Source organism: Myxine glutinosa, unplaced genomic scaffold, assembly GCF_964187855.1.
Source record: "Myxine glutinosa unplaced genomic scaffold, kmMyxGlut1.1 SCAFFOLD_669, whole genome shotgun sequence".
NCBI classification, from domain to species: domain Eukaryota; kingdom Metazoa; phylum Chordata; class Myxini; order Myxiniformes; family Myxinidae; genus Myxine; species Myxine glutinosa.
Window position 1 is genome coordinate 1 of NW_027616764.1, and position 21,611 is coordinate 21,611.

General features: G+C 49.0%; 1 protein-coding gene across 2 annotated transcripts in view; it reads left to right on the forward strand.

The window, feature by feature from the left end:
* Nucleotides 1–7,827: 7,827 nt before the first annotated feature.
* The window catches only part of LOC137436909 (putative histone deacetylase 1-B), an 87,168-nt gene continuing 73,384 nt past the window's right edge, over nucleotides 7,828–21,611 (forward strand). Inside the window, exons 1-2 of one of the 2 annotated variants that reach the window (XM_068131127.2) lie at nucleotides 7,828–8,180; nucleotides 15,655–15,767. In XM_068131127.2, the coding sequence (XP_067987228.1) occupies nucleotides 8,129–8,180; nucleotides 15,655–15,767 (165 nt within the window). In that variant the 5' untranslated portion in view covers nucleotides 7,828–8,128. The remainder of the gene's footprint in view (nucleotides 8,181–15,654; nucleotides 15,768–21,611) is intronic. The other variant, XR_013621572.1, reaches the window with a different exon arrangement.

Consider the following 21,611-nt stretch of genomic DNA (forward strand, 5'->3'; position numbering starts at 1 on the left):
AGTGAGGAGGTGTACCCCATCATATTTCCTGGTGGCCGAAGGAGCTGCGAACCCCGTGAAAACTGGACGGTACAACCTTTTATCTCTGTGATAAAGTTGGTACAAATCTGTCCAGAGGTGTAGGGTTGTATAGGTAACACACGTACAGACAGACAGATCGATATTTGTAGTTAGAGATGTATTATGTCATGTTGTGGGAGCTATGCTCACACGATAAAGCCGGACAAAATGGACGACACCAGGAACGAAGTTTCACTGAGCTATTTATTTTAGCTCAACTCGAAAGAACTCAAAAGCACTGAATCAGCCCATCGAACGGGCGGCAATTTATAAGTAAAGTTCAACACACAAAAGCCATGCCACTCAGGCGGGGCGTGGTATGCAAATAGGTAAGCCAAGTGTTCGCCGAGGAAAGGCAAGTCTGGACACGCCCGGGCGAGTCCGGACAAGTGACCGCTCGCCGGTTGCGTCATCAGCCGGTGCAAGGTAATTGTGTCATGCTTCCGGTAACCGCGACATGCGCCCCCCCAGAATTAACATGCACCGGGAGAGTCAGTTTGAGGGGGGTCTTGATGACCCGGCCGAAACGACCCCTGGCGATTCGTGTGGGGGTGGTAGGTGGCGTGGCGGTGGATGGTCGGGCTGGGGGCTTGGTTGACGGGGGACGGCCCCGTCGTGGAGGAAGGGCCAACCGTGGAGGTTGGTCGAGGTCCAAATGGGCCGGCTTGAGGCGGTCCACGGAGATGCGGTCCGGCTTGCCGCCGATGTCGATGATGAACGACTTGTCGTCCCTCTTCAGGACCCGGAAAGGTCCATCGTACGGCGGCCGGAGCGGTCCCCGGTGTGCGTCGTGCCGGATAAAAACGTACTCCGCAGTGCGAAGTGCTGGGGGGACGTGGGGTTGGGGGCAGCCGTGGTGAGACGTGGGCATGGGGGCAAATCTCCTGGTGGCCTCCTGGAGGACCGAGCATTGGCGAGCCGCGGACGAGGGGCCGGTGGCGTCAGGGATGAATTCGCCCGGCACGCGCAGTGGCTGGCCGTAGACCAGCTCGGCGGTGGAAACCTGGAGGTCCTCTTTAGGGGCCGTTCGGAGGCCCAATAGGACCCACGGGAGCCTGTCGGCCCAACCGTCGTCCTGGAGGCTGGCCCTGAGAGCGGCCTTCATCGAGCGGTAGAACCGCTCGCTCAAGCCGTTGGCTTGGGGGTGGTAGGCCGTGGTGCGGTGTAGCTTGACCCCCCCAAGGCCTGGGCGACCGCGCCCCAAAGCTCGGAGGCGAATTGCGGGCCTCTGTCGGAGGAGATGTCCGAGGGCACACCGAAACGGGCAATCCAGGTGCCAATGATGGCCTGCGCCACGTCGGCGGATGTCGTTGATGCCAGCGGGATGGCCTCCAGCCACCTGGTGGTCCTGTCCACCATCATGAGGAGGTGGGTGAAGCCCCGCGAGGAGGGAAGGGGTCCCACCAGGTCCACATTGACGTGGTTGAAGCGCCGCGCGGGCACGTCAAATGGTGCCAACGTGGCCTGGGTGTGCCGGTGGACCTTCGCGCGTTGGCAGGCGACACAGGTGTTGGCCCAGTCGCGGACGTCCTTACGGAGCCCGTGCCAGACGAACTTTGCTGCCACGAGCTTCTGCGACGCCTTCCAGCCCGTGTGGGAAAGGCCGTGGAGGGCGTCAAAAATGTGCCACTGCCATCCGGTGGGCACAATGGGGCGAGGTTGGCCCAGGGAAACGTCGCACAGGAGAACTGTGCCTGTGTCCTCAAAGGGGACGTCGGCCAACCGCAGGCCTGTGTCAGCTGTCCGGAGGGCTTGCACCGTGGGGTCGGCGGTCTGGTCGGCCGCCATGCGGGCAAAGTCCACACCCAGGTGGATGGCGTTCGCGCCGGACCGAGAGAGGCAATCGGCCACAGCGTTGTCCTTGCCCGCGACGTGCCGGATGTCCGTCGTAAATTCGGACACTGCGGAGAGGTGGCGCTGCTGGTGGGCCGACCACGGCTCCGTCACCTTGGCCATGGCGAAGACCAGGGGTTTGTGGTCCACAAACGCCGTGAACGGGCAGCCCTCCATAAGATGGCGGAAGTGGCGAACAGCCAGGTAAAGGCCGAGGAGCTCGCGGTCGAAAGCGCTATACTTGCGCTCGTTAGGGCGAAGCTGCCGGCTGAAGAAGGCCAGCGGTTGCCAAGCCCCGTTCACCCACTGTTCATGCACGGCGCCCACCGCGTAGTCAGAAGCGTCCGTGGTGAGGGCGATGGGTGCGTCGAGCGCCGGGTGCGCCAGCATGGTCGCGTTGGCAAGGGCCAGCTTAGCGCCCGTGAACGCCACGTCCATCTCTGTGGTCCAGGCGACGTCGTGCTTGGCCGGCTTGCCCCGGAGGGCTTCGTACAGGGGGCGCATGAGTTGGGCGGCGCGAGGCACGAACCGGTGGTAGAAATTTACCATCCCCAAAAATTCCTGTTGGGCCTTGATGGAGCGGGGGCGCGGGAAACTTGTGACTGCCTCCACCTTGGTAGGCAGCGGGACGGCCCCGCGCTTCGTGATGCGGTGCTCCAGGAAGTCGACGGCCGTTACGCCAAACTGGCATTTCGCCGGGTTGATGATGAGGCCGTGCTGGCCGAGGCGCTCAAAAAGCGTGCGCAGGTGGATGAGGTGCTCCGCCAGGAAGTGCTGGCGACGAGAATGTCGTCCAAGTAGACGAAAAGGTAGGTGAGGTCACGCAGCATGCTGTGCATCAGCCGCTGGAAGGCCTGGGCCGCGTTCTTAAGGCCGAACGGCATGCGAAGGAACTCGAAGAGGCCAAAAGGTGTAATTACCGCCGTCTTCGGCACGTCGGCCGGCCGGACGGGTACCTGGTGGTAGCCCCGAATGAGGTCGACCTTGGAAAAGATCACCCGCCCCGCCAAATGGGTGGAAAAGTCCTGTATGTGTGGTATCGGGTACCGGTCGGGGGTGGTGGCATCGTTGAGGCGGCGGTAATCGCCGCATGGTCGCCATCCGTCACCCGGTTTGGGCACGATGTGCAGGGGCGAGGCCCACGTGCTATTCGAGTGCCGCACAATGCCCAATCGCTCCAGCGCGTCGAATTCCGCCTTCGCCACGGCGAGTTTGGCCGGGTCGAGGCGGCGAGCCCTGGCGTAGACTGGTGGACCTGTTGTCGGGATGTGGTGTTCGAGGCCGTGCTTGACGGCGACGGCCGAAAATGTCGGCTGCGTGAGGGTGGGAAACTCGGCGAGTAGGCGGGTGAAATCGTCCACGGCCGGGAGCGCGCAGGCTAGCTTGGTCGGAGGGGAGCCGCTCAATGAGCAAGCGAGCGAGCTGAAGGTCTCCGCGTTGATGAGCCGACGCCGTTTGACGTCGACCAAAAGCCCATGCGCGCAAAGAAAATCTGCACCCAGCAAGGCCATGGGCACGTTCGCCGTGATGAAGTCCCACCTGAAGCACTGGCCCCCGAAGCAGAATGCGACGCTGCACGAACCGAAGGTGCGGATGGAGGAGCCATTTGCGGCGACCAAGGCGGGGCCGCACACCGCTGCCTGTTTGTCCTGCACCGAGGCGGGTATCACGCTCAGCTGAGCGCCGGTGTCACACAAAAAACGCCGCCCGGACGCTGTGTCCGTGATAAACAGAAGGCTGCCTGAATGGCCGACGCTCATGACAGGCAGCGAGCGCCGGCCTGGTCGTTTCCCGACCTGCCGAAAGTGCACGGTGGGCGGCACGTTCTGGCCTTCTGCCCGAACCTGGTGTGGTAATAGCACAGGGTCCGCTCTGGTGGAGGCTCCGGCGGTCGCGTCGGGTTCGGTCGACGGGGCGTCGCCGTGGCCGCCGCCGCCAGTGGCGCTGACTCGGCCGGTCGTGGCGCCGGTCATGGCGCGGGTGTTGCCTCGGTCGGCCCAGGGTTCCAGGCGGCCGCTCCGACGTGTCGCCTGGCCGAGAAAAATTTATCGGCCTCCTTGGCTAGGACGCGAGGGTCCGTGATGGGCGAGTTAGCCAAAGCTAACCGGACCTGCCCGGGTAGCCGCCGGAGGAACAGCTCGCGGAAGAGGAAGTCCGGGCTGTGTTCACCGAGAAGAGCAAGCATGTGGTCCATGCGTTCGGATGGACGGGCCTCGCCCAGCTCCGGGAGGTCGAGTAGTTGTCGCGCGCGTTCGGTCTCTGTGAGTCCAAACGCACCGAGGAGTAGGCCTTTGAGCGTGCCGTATTTGTCGGCGTTCGGCGGGTTCTGTAGGAAGCTCAGGACCCGGGCAGCGGTGGAGGCGTTGAGCGCGGAGACCACATGGTGGTAGCGCGTCGTGTCCTCTGTAATGTTCTGCAGGGCGAATTGAGAATCCGCTTGGGCGAACCAGACGGCTGCGTGCGATTCCCAAAAGCCCGGGAGCTTCAAAGCTACAGATGACTCCGTCGCCATGTTATTGAAAAGGGGTCACCAATTGTGGGAGCTATGCTCGCACGATAAAGCCGGACAAAATGGACGACACCAGGAACGAAGTTTCACTGAGCTATTTGTTTTAGCTCAACTCGAAAGAACTCAAAAGCACTGAATCAGCCCATCGAACGGGCGGCAATTTATAAGTAAAGTTCAACACACAAAAGCCACGCCTCTCAGGCGGGCGTGGTATGCAAATAGGTAAGCCAAGTGTTCGCCCGGGAAAGGCAAGTCTGGACACGCCCGGGCGAGTCCGGACAAGTCACCGCTCGCCGGTTGCGTCATCGGCCGGTGCAAGGTAATTATGTCATGCTTCCGGTAACCGCTACAATGTCGTTGTCAACAAGAGACACATGGACCAGCGTGATTAGGGATCATCACGAGAGCTTGTTTTCGTTTAATTAGCCATCTTAGAACTCCTTCCATCCCAGTTGTTACCCTCGCCAGAGGAGAGGGTATTGCATTTGAGTCTGTTTGTTTGTTACTTGGCAAAATAACTTTTTTTTTTTTGACAAGTATGTTGATCACGCCGGTTTGTTTGTGTGTGTGTGTGTGTGTGTGTGTTTGTCTGTCTGCTCACTTATACTTGCATACAGGTTACAATTTTAAACCGATCTTCACGAAACTTCACCATATGGTAGAGTTCGTCGTCCGACAAAATCCTATATATTGTTTAGGTCAAAAGGTCAAAAGATCAACATAGGCCAAAGGTCAACCAAAAGTTTTTCAAATTTCTAAAATCCTCAATTTTAATCCGATTGACTTGAAATTTGAATAGGATTTACATATCTGCTAACTGAATTCAACCACCAACTATTTTTGAGATCAGCTGAGGCCAAAAAGTCAACATAGGCCAAAGGTCAACCACTTTTTTTGAATACTAAAATCCTCAATTTTCATCCAATTGACTTGAAATTTGAAAAGTATTTACACATCAGCTAACTGAATTCAACCACCAACTATTTTGAGATCAGCGTAGACCAAAAGGTCAACATAGGCCAAAGGTCAACAACAATTTCTAAAATCCTCAATTTTCATCCGATTGACTTGGAATTTGAATGTTATTTTCATGACGGCTAACTGAATTTAACCACCAACAATTTTTGAGATCAGCATAGGCCAAAATGTCAACATAGGCCAAAGGTCAACAACTTTTTTTTCAAATTTCTAAAGTCCTCAATTTTAATCCGATTGACTTGAAATTTGAATAGGATTTTCATTTCAGCTAAATTAATTCAACCAGCAACTATTTTTTTGATCAACACAGGGCAAAGGTCAACCACTTTTTTTCGAATTTCTAAAATCCTCAATTTTCATCCGATTGACTTGAAATTTGAAAAGGATTTACATATTGGCAAACTGAATTCAACCACCAGCTATTTTTGAGATCAGCATAGGCCAAAAGGTCAACATAGGCCAAAGGTCAACAACCATTTCAAATTTCTAAAATCCTCAATTTTCATCTGATTGACCCTAGAATTGAATGGGATTTACATATCAGTCAACTGAATTCAACCAACAACTATTTTTGAGGTCAACATAGGTCACAAGGTCAACATAGGCCAAAGGTCAACTACTTTTGATCGAATTTCTAAAATCCTCAATTTTCATGCGATTGACTTGAAATTTGAATAGGATTTTCATTTCAGCTAAATTAATTCAACCACCAACTATTTTTTTGATCAACACAGGGCAAAGGTCAACCACTTTTTTTCGAATTTCTAAAATCCTCAATTTTCATCCGATTGACTTGAAATTTGAAAAGGATTTACATATTGGCAAACTGAATTCAACCACCAGCTATTTTTGAGATCAGCATAGGCCAAAAGGTCAACATAGGCCAAAGGTCAACAACCATTTCAAATTTCTAAAATCCTCAATTTTCATCTGATTGACCCTAGAATTGAATGGGATTTACATATCAGTCAACTGAATTCAACCAACAACTATTTTTGAGGTCAACATAGGTCACAAGGTCAACATAGGCCAAAGGTCAACTACTTTTGATCGAATTTCTAAAATCCTCAATTTTCATGCGATTGACTTGAAATTTGAAAAAGATTGTTACATCGGCTAACTGAATTCAACCACCAACTATTTTTGAGATCAACATAGGTCACAAGGTCAACATAGGCCAAAGGTCAACCACTTTTTTCAAATTTTTAAAATCCTCAATTTTCATGCGATTGACTTGAAATTTGAAAAGGATTGTCATATCAGCAAACTGAATTGAACCACCAACTATTTTTGAGGTCAACATAGGCAAAAAGGTCAACATAGGCCAAAGGTAAACCACTTTTTTCAAATTTCTAAAATCCTCAATTTTCATCCGATTGACTTGAAGTTTGAATAGGAGTTTCATATCAGCTAACTGAATTCAACCACCAACTATTTTTGAGGTCAACATAGGCAAAAAGGTCAACATAGGCCAAAATTCTAAGATTGTAAATTTTCATCCGATTAACTTGAACTTTGAAGACGATTTGCATATCAGGTCACTGAATTCAACCACCAATATTTGTGAGATCAAAAGGATGCTCCACTGAGTGCCATTCTACTTTGTTCTCTTTTGCCAAGTGTAGCGATTTTTGTTTGTCATAGATTTTTTTGTCATTTCATATTGTCATTTGTCATTTCACTTTGAGTGATTTTTCATTTGTTTGTCTGGCTGTTTGTCCGCACAGAATAAATATGATTTCCTCTGCAACCATTTGTATGATTGACAGGAAATTTTCACCATAGGTGCGCCTCCTCCTGTATATATATTTTTAAAGAGAATTATGATGTCATAGGTCACGTGGTACAGGCACCGTCTTGGAAAAAACGAAAAACTTTGCACCTCTCTATCTCTGAAAGTGCTGCATAGAAAAAATTGAGACATGGCTCATTGTAAAGAACTCTCCATGCAGAATAACATTTGTTAATGATGATGTCATAGGTGCCTCCATTATGACATCATAATTCGACAAGTACAAACCTTGATCCGATCAATATGAAATTTCTTGAGCGTCATCTATGGATAAATTGGTGGAGAAAAAAATATGACGTCATCGGTCACATGGTTCGGCCGCCATATTTGTTTCAACACAATAGCACGTTCTGGCGAGGGTCTGCAATCTCTGAGTGCTCTTTCTTGTTTTTCATTGGTGAAATAACACTAACCTGAAAGGGAGGAACCCCGGGGTGGGTTCAGTTACTAAGCAGCCAGCTAGTGCTTGCCAAGCCATCCGTTCCTTATCAACAGTCTTGAATGGAGTGCTTCCTTGAATGATTGAGAGACTTGGCGAGCACTCTCCAAGAAACTTGGTAACCCCTGACGGTTTTTAGGCCTGAGCCGAGATCTACTGTAATCTATATACCCCACAGAGGGTAATGCCAATAACATGACCCAACGTTGCGCTCCTGTTCCTGTTCCGAGTGGGTGTAGTAGTCCACTGAAATCAGATCCATCGGTCTTTCAGATTTGTAATTTATATTGAACCAAGCCATGAAGATCCTCGGAGATTAATTATAATAATACCTTCAATAGCAAGGATGAGGGAGTTGAGTGGACAGAGGAGGCGAAAAAATATAGATTTTGTGTCGCAGGTTGTGATCATAGTGGGGTCATTGTTAAAAGAAGGAAATGCAAATGTGTGTAGGCGTGGCTTTCGCACATATTCGTGACGTCACCGCACATAATACGAACGACCAAGAGCAGCGGGAATGGCGTTCACTCAACCTGGTGGCAAGAAAAAAGTCTGCTATTACTACGATGGTGAGAGTGGCGGCCGGGGCGCGTTTACACCTGGTGATGAACGAACGCCTTCATTTGTGCCGGGTGCGCGTGTGGAGGTGCACAGTGCGCCGTGTGGTGCTCGCCTGGCCCTACCGGCGTCTTGCGCGGGCCCCGCTAGTGGCGCTAGTCGAGACCCGTAGTGAGAGCACGGATCGGCGCAGGCCTGAACTTATAGGATAGGCCATGGATAGGCACTTGTGACTGTCTTTAGTTAAATATTCCTCTTACCCTCGTCTCTCGTTCCTTTTACTTCATCATCGCGACTCGCATCTTGTTTTATATTTTTTGTTTGCGAAAAGAAAGTTCTACAATGTCTTTCTTAAAGCTGGTCTATTTATTACGTACGCACGTACGCACGGACGTGTTGGCGTATTCACCCAAGCCCTCACTTCAGTCTGTCAGCATGATTTTATACCCATCAGATCGTACCTGTCTCACCTGTTATCTGCTTTCGATGAGTTTACAGGTTTGATTGATAAGGAGCTGCAGTAGATATTTTCTATTTTGACTTCCTCGAAGCCACACAAGAGACTACTGTAGTACTGATGTAGATTACATCGCATCGCATCGTATCACTGACACTATCAGTGGCAAACTCCGCATTTGGATTGGAGTATTCCTAACAGGAGAACTTTAACGTCAATGGAGTGAGCTCAAACTGGAGTCCTTTAGGGAGTCTCATATCACGTGGTTGTGTACTTGCCCGCTTTTTGTTTGTTATCCAGAATTGATCAATAAGTTTGTGTCAATTGTTTTGCCACTGGCACGAAAATGATGGGTCCAGTTAAAACCAGGATCGAGCAGATTCGCTTCAAGATGACGTGGATAAGGAACAGGAATGGTCCTCCACCTGGCAGCTCCCCTTTAAGGAAACCAAGTGAAAGGTCCTGCATGTTGGAAGACTAAACAGTCAGAATGATTACCTTGGAATGGATGAGGTATTTCATCAGGAGGTCCAAACACAGAAAGACCCTTGGTGTTGTGATCGACAACAGACATAACATTCATCAGCATATCTCAGAATCCATTATCGAGGTCAATCATCGGATGTTCAGGTTCATAAAAAGGACGTTCTCAAACTTAACAAGAACGGCACTCGGTAGGGCACATACCTCCGCCAGGCTGAACAGTTTACATTTTGCATCCCACTGATAGGCCGGATCTGGATTCGGACCCGAACCAAAATCTAATCGGCTTGTTCTTGTCACCAAACCAACTCGTCCACCAAGTATAGTTATAACTCGTCCATAACTTTTTTAAATATCATGTTATTTAGCCTGGTGTTGGCTTAGCGGTTAGGGTGCCGGCTTGGGATCCTAGGATCCTGGGTTCGAATCCCGGTTGATCGCTGAATTAACGCCAGGGGGGTTGACTCAGCCTGTCATCCTTCTGAGGTCAGCAAATTGAGTACCAGCTTGCTGGGATGAATGATCCCAGTGTGTACCCCGATTTAGAATAGGTACACCGTATCCCTGCGCATCCTAAGAGCGTGACCAAGGGTTGGTGTCAGGAAGGGCATCCGGCCATAAAAACATTGCCTTAAACAGGGAACTATGATTGTCATGGGGCCCGCAAGGCTAACCCCCGCTCTAGCGGGGAAAAATGGCCTTAAAACGATCATTCATATTCATTCATTCATTCATATCCCTTTTTACCCGATCTCTCAATGGTGAAGAATCACTTAAAAATTAAATAATTCTCGTATCTGAATTCATCTTCAGATCGTCACTAAAATCGAATCTGTTCATTCTTGTCACACACACAACCTGTCCACAAAGTTTAGTCAAAATCTGTCCACAACTTTTTGAGATAGGGCCAAAAAAGATATATAGCTGGCTATCTCCCAATGGTGAAAAATTACTTTAAAAATTCTAGTAGCCGAATCCGGATCTTCACCATCATCTAATCATTTAGTCCTTGTCAAATACACTACCTCAAATACACAAATACTGTTAATGATGTCGTCCAAATCCGTCCACAACTTTTTGCGATATTTTGTTCACAGACAGACAGATAGACAAACAGACAGGGGTGAAAACATAACCTCCATTCACCTTTGGTGGTAGAGGTAACAAGAAAGAAAAAAAAACAAAAAAAAAACTTTCATCTTAGTTAGGCCATATCTAGAGGATGAAAACGCACTCTGACACTGGGTTCGAGATGAACGGAGATGGGATTGAGAGTGTGCAGAGATAGGCGACTGGGGTAGGCGGAGCGTTGTCGTGAGGGGTGGGGTAGGCGGAGCGTTGTCGTGAGGGGTGGGGTAGGCGGAGCGTTGTCGTGAGGGGTGGGGTAGGCGGAGCGTTGTCATGAGGGGTGGGGTAGGCGGAGCGTTGTCGTGAGGGGTGGGGTAGGCAGAGCGTTGTCATGAGGGGTGGGGTAGGCGGAGCGTTGTCGTGAGGGGTGGGGTAGGCGGAGCATTGTCGCGAGGGGTGGGGTAGGCGGAGCGTTGTCGTGAGGGGTGGGGTAGGCGGGGCGTTGTCGTGAGGGGTGGGGTAGGTGGAGCGTTGTCGGGAGTGCTGGGGTAGGCGGAGCGTTGTCATGAGGTTTGGGGTAGGCGGAGCGTTGTCGTGAGGGGGTGGGGTAGGCGGAGCGTTGTCGTGACGGGGTGGGTTAGGCGGAGTGTTGTGTCAGGAGATTATTGTGGGAGTTGGTGTGTGAGGAGTTATGAGGGGAGGGATAGGCGGGGCATTGTGAGAGGTGTGGTATGGGGGGAGCATTGTGAGAGGTGTGGTATGGGCAGAGCATTGTGATAGCTGGGTTATGGGGGGAGCATTGTGAGAGGTGGTGTAGGGGGAGGGGAAGCATTGTGTGGGAGTGAGAGCATTGCGGAAGGGGGGAGGGGTCAGCATTTCGAGAGGTGAATTAGGGGGAATATTTCGAGAGGTGGTGTAGGGAGGAGAGCATTGCGAGAGGTGGGGTGGGGGGGGGGGGGGGGGAGAGGGAGCATTGTGAGAGGTGGGGTAGGGTGGGAGAGCATTGCGAGAGGTGGGGTAGGGGGGGGGGGAGAGCATGGCGAGAGGTGGGGTAGGGGGGGAGAGCATTGTGAGAGGTGGGGTAGGGGGGGGAGAGCACTGAGAGGTGGGGTTGGTAGAAGAGCATTGCGAGAGGTGGGGTTGGTAGGAGAGCATTGCGAGAGGTGGGGTGTGAAGGGGGAGTGGGGAGAGCATTGTGAGGGGTGGGGTAGGGTGAGGGGCGGAGGGGTGTGCAGAACATTGTGAGGGGGGGAGGGGTGTGCAGAACATTGAGAGGTGGGGTCGGGAGGGCATTGTGAGGGGGGGGGGAGGGGTGGGGATAACGTCGGGAGAGCATTGTGAGGAGGGGTGGGGAGAGCATTGTGAGAGGTGGGGTGTGAAGGGGGAGAACATTGTGAGAGGTGGGGTTCGGGAGAGCATTGTGAGGGAGGGAGGGGGGAGGGAGGGTGCGGATAACGTCGGGAGAGCATTGTGAGGGGGGGAGGGGTGGGGAGAGCATTGTGGGGTGTGAAGGGGGAGTGGGGAGAGCATTGTGAGAGGTGGGGTAAGGGGAGCATTGTGAGGGGGGGGAGGGGTGTGCAGAACATTGTGAGAGGTGGGGTCGGGAGAGCATTGTGAGGGGGGGAGGGGCAGGGAGAACCTTGTGAGAGGTGGGGTTCGGGAGAGCATTGTGAGAGTTATGAGGGGAGGGGGATTATTGTGAGAGGTGGGGTCGGGATAGCATTGTGAGGGGGGGGGGGAGGGGCAGGGAGAACCTTGTGAGAGGTGGGGTTCGGGAGAGCATTGTGAGAGTTATTAGGGGAGGGGGATTATTGTGAGAGGTCGGGTCAGGAGAGTTTTGAAGTGGAAGGGGGATATGAGGGGGGAAAGCATTGTGAGAGACAGGGCAGTTAGATTTCAATACATCATTGTATGAGATTTGTTCAAATATATTTTGCAGACGGCAAGTTAATAAATACGAGGTTTTTAGAATTACCATGCGTTGTGTGTTTTCTTTTTAAGGTACAGTTGCGCTCCAAAATAATTAAAGTTGCTGTGCGTTGTCGTGAGCAAATTTGCGGGTTTTTTTTCACGAGCCACGAGCATGACACAGTTATAAAAACCCATCTTTCACCAGCCACACATAAAGCAGTTGGACATAAGCAAAAAAAAAACATGTTCTGCGAGCAGTGAGCAGGACCTGCTTCGACATTTGCGGCACAGTGCTTTGCGTTTTCGGCCACGTAGTTAATTATGTTTAAAAATGCTTGGAGTGTACAAGTGTGGTACTCATTTCGCCGACCTTGGAAGGATGCCGGGCTGAGTCAACCCCACCTGGTATTAATTAAGCAGCTGAACGGGATTCAAACTCAGGACCTTAGGATCCCAAAGCCGCCGCCCTAACCATTAGGCCAACACCAGGTAGAACTGTGTCATGGGTCTCAATCATTCTTCTTGTCTGTTGCTTTGACCTATTTTAATTTATTTTTTTTATTACAAAGTCAAGGCTCATGTAAGAGCAACACATACAACACAAAGCCATAAACAGAAAACACATAATAAAGGGAGTGGGAGCCGAGGGGGAGAGAGAGGGAAGCAAAACAACAGTAGAGAATAGGGACAGTGGTAGATTTGTGGAAGGGAGAAGGGTGGGGGAGGAGAAGGGGTGGGGGGTAGGAGGGCGTACATGGTATAAGACAAATGGACACTACTAGGACTTTCAGGAAAAACTAAATTTGAAAGAGGTCGATCTGGGGTGTATTAACGGGGGTAGAATAAATCAAGCTTTTGGATGGGGGAAGATAAGAGATGGTGGTGAACAGCTGTTTTAAAGACCTGGAGGGATGAGTGGGATTGAAGAGAGTGGGGGAGTTTGTTCCAGAGGAATGAAAAAGTGAAGGCGAGCAGAGAGTCTTGATTTTGGCAGTTTCACCTGAAAAGGGTTGCTGGCAGATCTTTGTGCATCCTGCAGGTATATTTTGGGGACAGAGCACAGACAGAGCAATGGAGCTAGGCCGGAGAGGAGTCAGTAGAAGATCACCAACCTGCCTGCGGTGAGAGAGTGAAATGCCCTCAGAATCGGCTTCATCGCGGGAGATACCAATGATTCTAAAAGCCTTGGTTTCTACAGCGTGAAGCCGAGCTAGGTGTGAGGCAGGTGCACCAGCCCAGAGGGGAGAGCAGTATTCCATCAAGCTGCGGATGAAATCTTTGTGTGTCTTGAGAAGCTCAGGAGTGCCAAGCAAGGACTTCGCACTACGGAGGATGCCCAGTCGATGCCCAGCTTGGAAATGTGGTTTTCCCAGGAAAGATCATGGCAGATAGAAAGTGTTTCAGCGAGTGCTGTATCGAGTACGAAAGTGGTCGCCATGTCCGGGATGTCCATATACAAAGGATGGAGACGGCTCTCAGCATATGAATTGAGGACAACATGCAGAAGAGTATGCCTTTGAGTGGACCTCTCATTCGCGCAAAGGCGAAACATATTTACGATCATCTGTCTGACGTGGGTGATGCCAGCACGAGCGATGATGGTACATGCAGTGCCAGTTTATTCACCACAAGCAGGGGATGGTTTCTTCGTTTCAAGGAGCGGTATGGTCTCAAAAATGTGAAGCTCAGGGGAGTGTGCCTCTGGACCACGAGGCAGCAAAAGTGTTCCCTGCTCAACTAACGAGGCTGATAGAAGAGAAGGGATACCTTCCAGAGCAGGTGTTCAGTGTGGTCAATGTTCAACGCTGACGAGACTGGCCTCTTCTGGAAAAAGCTGCCCACGAGAACTTTCATCTCGAAGCGCGAGGAGACAGCATCGGGATTCAAGGCTGCCAAGTACTGGGTATCTCTTCTCTGTGCAAACGCAAAAGGGGACTTCATGATGAAACACATTATGTTGTACCATTGCCTGAACCCGTGTGCTCTCAAGGGCAAGAACGAGCAAAGTCTGCCCGTGTTTTGGAGGTCCAACAGGAAAGCCTGGGTGATGGCAGCAATCTTCCTGGACTGGTTCCATAATGGTTTCGTCCCTCAAGTGGAGAGGTACATGGTGGACAAAAACCTTGTGTTCAAGGTTCTCTTGCTCCTGGACAAACGCTTCTGACCACTCCGCGAACCTGGACTTGGTTCACCCGAATGTCGAGATGATATTCTTACCGCCCAACACCACCACCCTGATCCAGCCACTTAACAGAGGTGTGATTTCAACGTTTAAAACGTATTACACCCGTCGCACAATATTACACCCATCACACCTTTTGCCGCATTTTGGATGCCATGGATTCCGACCCAGGTCTCACCGTTGGGCAGTGTGGAAGGATTTCAATATTGCCCACTGCATCGGTGCCATCAAGGAGTCGCTGGACAAGGTGAGAGCCTCCACCATCAAAGGCCACAGGCAGTGAAAAACTTTACTGGCTTTCCCGGTAACACGGAGCACAGGCATGTAATTGTCAGGTTGGCACGACAGGTGGAAGAGGGAAGGCTTTGATGCCATGCGGAAGGGGAAGGCTTTGATGTCATGCGGAAGGGGAAGGCTTTGATGCCATGCGGAAGCGGAAGGCTTTGATGCCATGCGGAAGGGGAAGGCTTTGATGCCATGCGGAAGGGGAAGGCTTTGATGCCATGCGGAAGGTGAAGGCTTTGAAGACATGCAGCCTGAGGAGTTGGAGGATCTCATTGCCTCGCATGGTGTAACCTCAACGATGAGTCGGAGGCCATTACAAAGGTTTCCGAGGAGGAGGGGGCGGGCAGTGATGAGGAAGAGGTGCCGAGGTCCCACCTCACAGTCCAGTTCCTGGGCGAGTTGCTGCAGGACATGCGGGTGCTTATCGACAGGTTGGAAGATGCTGACCCAGTCATGGAGAGGTACCTCAAGTTCAAGAGGGGCTTGGATGATGTGCTGCTCCCATACAAAGAGCTACATCAAAACCTGTGGCAATCTGCCAGGCAGCTCTCCATTACTCATTTATTTCACCCTGCTCCCTCCACCTCAAGACCATCAGCACCCTCTCGGAGTCCTCGCCAGAGTCCTCGCCAGAGTACTCGCCAGAGTCGAAAACATTTTAAACTTAAAAAAAAATTCTCTATGAATCAGGAACCGCCGGGACCCTACAACGTATCCCCCTTTTCCACCATTGAAACAATGGCACGGCATACATTCACGAGATTTTGTCTTTCCATTTGCGGATTTTCGCAATTCGGGAACCAATCCCCCCTTTCTCCATTGAAACAATGCCCCGCCATTCGTGGTTTTGTAATTCAGGGCACTTCCCATGAACGTATCCCCCGTGAATAGTGGGGTCTGACTGTATATGAAATTTGCATACATTTAAAATGTGTATTATACAGTAGAAGTGATGGAACAAAATAAATAAAACATCCTTCACTGATTCACATTTGTCAGCGTTTGACCCAAGTTGAATGAGTGAGAGTCCACTATAGTGTTTTGGTATAACCAAAACACATTCATGTATTTGACTTATTTTCATATTTTTGTTCACTAGGAGACATCGGCAATTACTACTATGGCCAGGGTCATCCCATGAAACCACATCGCATCCGCATGACCCACAATCTCCTGCTCAACTACGGTCTCTACCGCAAGATGGAAATTTACGTGAGTGTCTTTTGAACTTTTTGGGGGAGAATTTTTATGTTGGGCCAATTTCTAGAAGTTTTTTTTATTAGTGTGCACGCATAGGGGTTGATGGGGTTTTGCATGCGTGCTAGTGTCTGTGTCTGTCTGTCATAACCTTTCATCATTTGGGCCTTTGTCATGAACTTCTCAACAAACCTTTATTCTGAAAATATGGAGAACCATGTCATGAAAATCAAGCTCAGACACGACTTGTCCCTTGGGTAGGTTTAATATCATTTAGATCTGAAGTAACATCCTGTAAAAATACATTCATGCAACAGACATTAGAATCAGAGTATTACATGGGCAATGTTCCGATATCAATAGGTAAAACAAATCAGCGCAGCATATAGGGGCGTACATACCATTCAAACTACAGGACTATGTCACAGTAAGTGCCGCTGGAGTGTTTGTGCGCCCCGGTTGTCCCGGGTCTTATAGACGCCCCTTTTAAGCGAGCACACCCTGGGTTCACCTTCGGTATAATTTCACTACAAACCATAATTTACAATTGTTGTTTGATGGATGATGGTGTGAGTCGTCGCTTTCAAAGAATATCTTCCCTTCGTTGGCGTGCTTAATAAGCATTGTGTGTTGTGCGATGGCTGTATAGTGTATAGTCCAATGCGGGACCTACAGTGTGTACCACAAACATCACAGGTATAGACTGGTCCTTGCGGAGATGGACGTTGGCAGGTTTTTCCTTTATTGCCTCTGCTGTTTCTCGATAGCAAGTCTCCTACATTCAAAGTGGTCCAGGCCTTTGTGGCAAATGTTGCGCCAAACTGACCTGTTCGTGGCCTGATGTTCCCAGGTGACAACTAGAATGGCACAAGACTTGATTGTGGACTTGAGAACATCTTGAGAACACTTTATTTGTCCACCACGTGACCGTTTACCAAATTTAACTTGCCTATATAAATATCACTCTTGGGATTCTATGGTCTTCCATACGTGTGAAGTGTCCTGACCAGCGAAGCTGGGCTTGCATCAGTGAATACTGAACTCCTTTTTATTATTATTTTTTGTATACAAAGTTGTGGCTCGTCCTTGGATATGACAGCAGTCTTGGATTGATGTGTTCAGTATTCTGTTTCGCCAGGTGATTCCAATGATCTTACAAAGGCATCGTATATGGAATTGATCAAGGCGTTTGATATGGCGATGACAGGTTGTCCAAGATTTGCATCCGGGCAGGAATGTCGACAAGACAACAGCACGACAGACACTGACATAGACACACGATTGGTTACATCTAGTTTAGTTTGAGTGCAAAGCGGACGTGGACGGGCTTTGCATTTTGATGCTTTCTCGTTGAACACAGTAAAGGTGTATCTCTCTAACAAACCTCTTTTTAGTTTGTCTATGAATTGCATCCGATTTATTTATTTATTTATTTTTGTTTGTCTTTAGCATTTTCATAAAGTTGTTGCCTTTGAAGATGTACCTCGATCCTTATACCTGATGCTGATTGGGGTTGTCACCAGGACTTGTGGAATGTATTCCGGTGCAATTGTCCGCTAAATTGTCCATCCACGTCCGCTAAATGAGTGCGATCCCATTTAATTGCATCAAAGGAGTTACTGATTCGTTACATTAATTTTGTTTGAGTATTGATCACATGGTACAAAATTCATGAAAATAGAAAAATTGTTATATACCCTCCTTTGTGCTGGTTCACACCAATGTTGCTCTTCATTTGCATTCATGTTCAGGACGTGTAATGTGAACTTGCAAAGTCGCATACGAGTGCGGTCACATGTCCCTGGGGCTCCCACGAGCAAGTGTGGACTTTTGATGAGTACATATGCAGACCATCATTTTTGAGGAGTGCGATCGTGGTGTCATGTACTGTGGTACTTCACTTGTAATGTACTGCGGTATCATGATTATCCTGCTCATTCGGGTTATGGTGGGAATGTATCACTTTCATGGTCTGCACATTTGCCTCTAACCTGTAAATGCAAAAAAAAACAAAATTTATACACAAAGTATAAATAAAATACATAGAAGAGGAGGAACGTATCGTGACAAAAGTGAGTGAATGAAGCAGCAGAGGAACATTGTAACCTATGAGTATCAGAGCTGATCGAGGTAGGAAAGATGGCTGGTACAGATGGAGGATGATACGAGATTGTTTGTGCACTGCCACCTTGAAGCCATGGAAGGAGGAGCGGGATTGCACCGTCTCGGGAATGCAGTTTCGCAAGTGGAAGCAAAGAGGAATGAAAGAGTGAAGGTAAGCAGAGAGTCGGGATTTTGGCAGTTTCACCAGAAGAGGAATGCTGGCAGACCTTGTGTGTCCTGTAGGAATACTTGGGGGACAGAGCACAGACAGAGCTGGGGTACTATGTTTAAAGTGCAAGTAAAGTGATAATATATATTGGGCCTTATTATATAATATATCCTGAAGTTATGTTTTACTGAAATGAAATCTTTGAAATATTATTTTAACTATGAGAAAAACACTTTTTCCTGGAAATTTCCCGAATGAATTTCAAAAGTGGGCGGGGCGCATCTGTGACGTCATGAAAAGACAATAGGCTTATCGAGGTCAACAACTATGGCATCAGCGAGTGCAGAAATACTTGTAGAATTTGAGGATTTGAGTGGGAGTGAGAGCGAGTTTGTGCTGGAATTTTCGGAGGATGAGGGAAGTTCTTGCGATGGATTTGTCAGAGAAGAGATTGAGGAATTTAATGTGGATTTTGCTGGGATTAAACCCTATATGTTCGAGCCGGAGCGCGACGCTAATCAGGCTAATGGCGGACCGCGAAACACAAATGTCGAGGAAGAAGCATCCAGAATGGGAAACGGTGACTGGCGAGTTCTTAACTAAATATGAATGTACATACTTTCATGAATGACAAGTATTTTAAGTATCGCCGCTTATGGACATAACATAATGTGTTGATGAGTGTCATGTTTTGTTGCAGGTGTACACGTGGTCACTGCCAAGCAATGGCCACAGTCAGGGAGTCGACGTGTTGTCACGAGATTGGACAGACAGCACGGCGAATTCAGGGAATGATGGATGTGAACTGCATAACACAACACCCGGGATTTCAGATTGAAAAGGGGAGGGAGAGGCGGAAGAAGAATCATGATGGGGGTTAATTGCAGAGGAGGAAGAATTATGAAGGGAACAGATTGAAAAGGGGAGGGAGAGGAGAGGAGGAAGAATCATGATGGAAATGAATTGAAGAGACTGAAAGAAAAGATGGTGAAGATGAGTATTGATTGGTAATACGTCATGAACCGATTGGTAATGTCATATTGAAACAGAAAGAAAAAATTCATTTAAACTCTTTTGCACTGATCAATGGACGTTCCCAGTTTGTGGATGAAATCCTGTTCGTTGAGTTTCCGGGAGTTGTTGTTCCTCCATGTTCGAGTTGGAGAACCCAACCACAAACAGAATGTCACGTGATGATGAATAGTGTGTCCTACCTGGTTAAAGTGACGAGGAACGGGTTTACCTGAAGGATTCTTTGACCAAACTGTCGTCCAGTTTCACCGATGTCGGATGGTTGTCGGATGGATGTAGGATGGTTGTAGGATGGATGTAGTATGGTTGTAGGATGGATGTAGTATGGTTGTAGGATGGATGTAGTATGGTTGTAGGATGGATGTAGGATGGATGTAGGATGGTTGTAGGATGGTTTCACCGATGATGTAGGATGGTTTCACCGATGATGTAGGATGGTTGTAGGATGGTTTCACCGATGTAGGATGGTTGTTGGATGGTTTCACCGATGTAGGATGGTTGTTGGATGGTTTCACCGATGATGTAGGATGGTTTCACCGATGATGTAGGTTGGTTGTAGGATGGTTTCACCGATGATGTAGGATGGTTTCACCGATGATGTAGGATGGTTTCACCGATGATGTAGGATGGTTTCACCGATGATGTAGGATAGTTTCACCGATGATGTAGGATGGTTTCACCGATGATGTAGGATGGTTTCACCGATGATGTAGGATGGTTTCACCGATGATGTAGGATGGTTTCACCGATGATGTAGGATGGTTTCACCGATGATGTAGGATGGTTTCACCGATGATGTAGGATGGTTTCACCGATGATGTAGGATGGTTTCACCGATGATGTAGGATGGTTTCACCGATGTAGGATGGTTTCACCGATGATGTAGGATGGTTTCACCGATGTAGGATGATGTAGGATGGTTTCACCGATGATGTAGGATGGTTTCACCGATGATGTAGGATGGTTTCACCGATGATGTAGGATTGTTTCACCGATGATGTAGGATGGTTTCACCGATGATGTAGGATAGTTTCACCGATGATGTAGGATGGTTTCACCGATGATGTAGGATGGTTTCACCGATGATGTAGGATGGTTTCACCGATGATGTAGGATGGTTTCACCGATGATGTAGGATGGTTTCACCGATGATGTAGGATGGTTTCACCGATGTAGGATGATGTAGGATGGTTTCACCGATGATGTAGGATGGTTTCACCGATGTAGGATGATGTAGGATGGTTTCACCGATGATGTAGGATGGTTTCACCGATGATGGAGGATGGTTTCACCGATGATGTAGGATGGTTTCACCGATGATGGAGGATGGTTTCACCGATGTAGGATGGTTTCACCGATGATGTAGGATAGTTTCACCGATGATGTAGGATGGTTTCACCGATGATGTAGGATGGTTTCACCGATGATGTAGGATGGTTTCACCGATGATGTAGGATGGTTTCACCGATGATGTAGGATGGTTGTAGGATGATTGTAGGATGGATGTAGGATCAATGGTTGTAGGATGGTTTCACCAATGATGTAGGATGGTTGTAGGATGGTTTCACCGATGATGTAGGATGGTTTCACCGATGATGTAGGATGGTTTCACCGATGATGTAGGATGGTTTCACCGATGATGTAGGATGGTTTCACCGATGATGTAGGATGGTTTCACCGATGATGTAGGATGGTTTCACCGATGATGTAGGATGGTTGTAGGATGGTTTCACCGATGTAGGATGGTTGTTGGATGGTTTCACCGATGATGTAGGTTGGTTGTAGGATGGTTTCACCGATGATGTAGGATGGTTTCACCGATGATGTAGGATGGTTTCACCGATGATGTAGGATGGTTGTAGGATGGTTTCACCGATGTAGGATGGTTGTTGGATGGTTTCACCGATGATGTAGGTTGGTTGTAGGATGGTTTCACCGATGATGTAGGATGGTTTCACCGATGATGTAGGATGGTTTCACCGATGATGTAGGATGGTTTCACCGATGATGTAGGATGGTTTCACCGATGATGTAGGATGGTTTCACCGATGATGTAGGATGGTTTCACCGATGTAGGATGGTTTCACCGATGATGTAGGATGGTTTCACCGATGTAGGATGATGTAGGATGGTTTCACCGATGATGTAGGATGGTTTCACCGATGATGGAGGATGGTTTCACCGATGATGTAGGATGGTTTCACCGATGATGTAGGATGGTTTCACCGATGATGTAGGATGATTTCACCGATGATGTAGGATGGTTTCACCGATGATGTAGGATGGTTTCACCGATGATGTAGGATGGTTTCACCGATGATGTAGGATGATGTAGGATGGTTTCACCGATGTAGGATGATGTAGGATGGTTTCACCGATGATGGAGGATGGTTTCACCGATGATGTAGGATGGTTTCACCGATGATGGAGGATGCTTTCACCGATGATGTAGGATGGTTTCACCGATGATGTAGGATGGTTTCACCGATGATGTAGGATGGTTTCACCGATGATGTAGGATGGTTTCACCGATGATGTAGGATGGTTGATGTCGG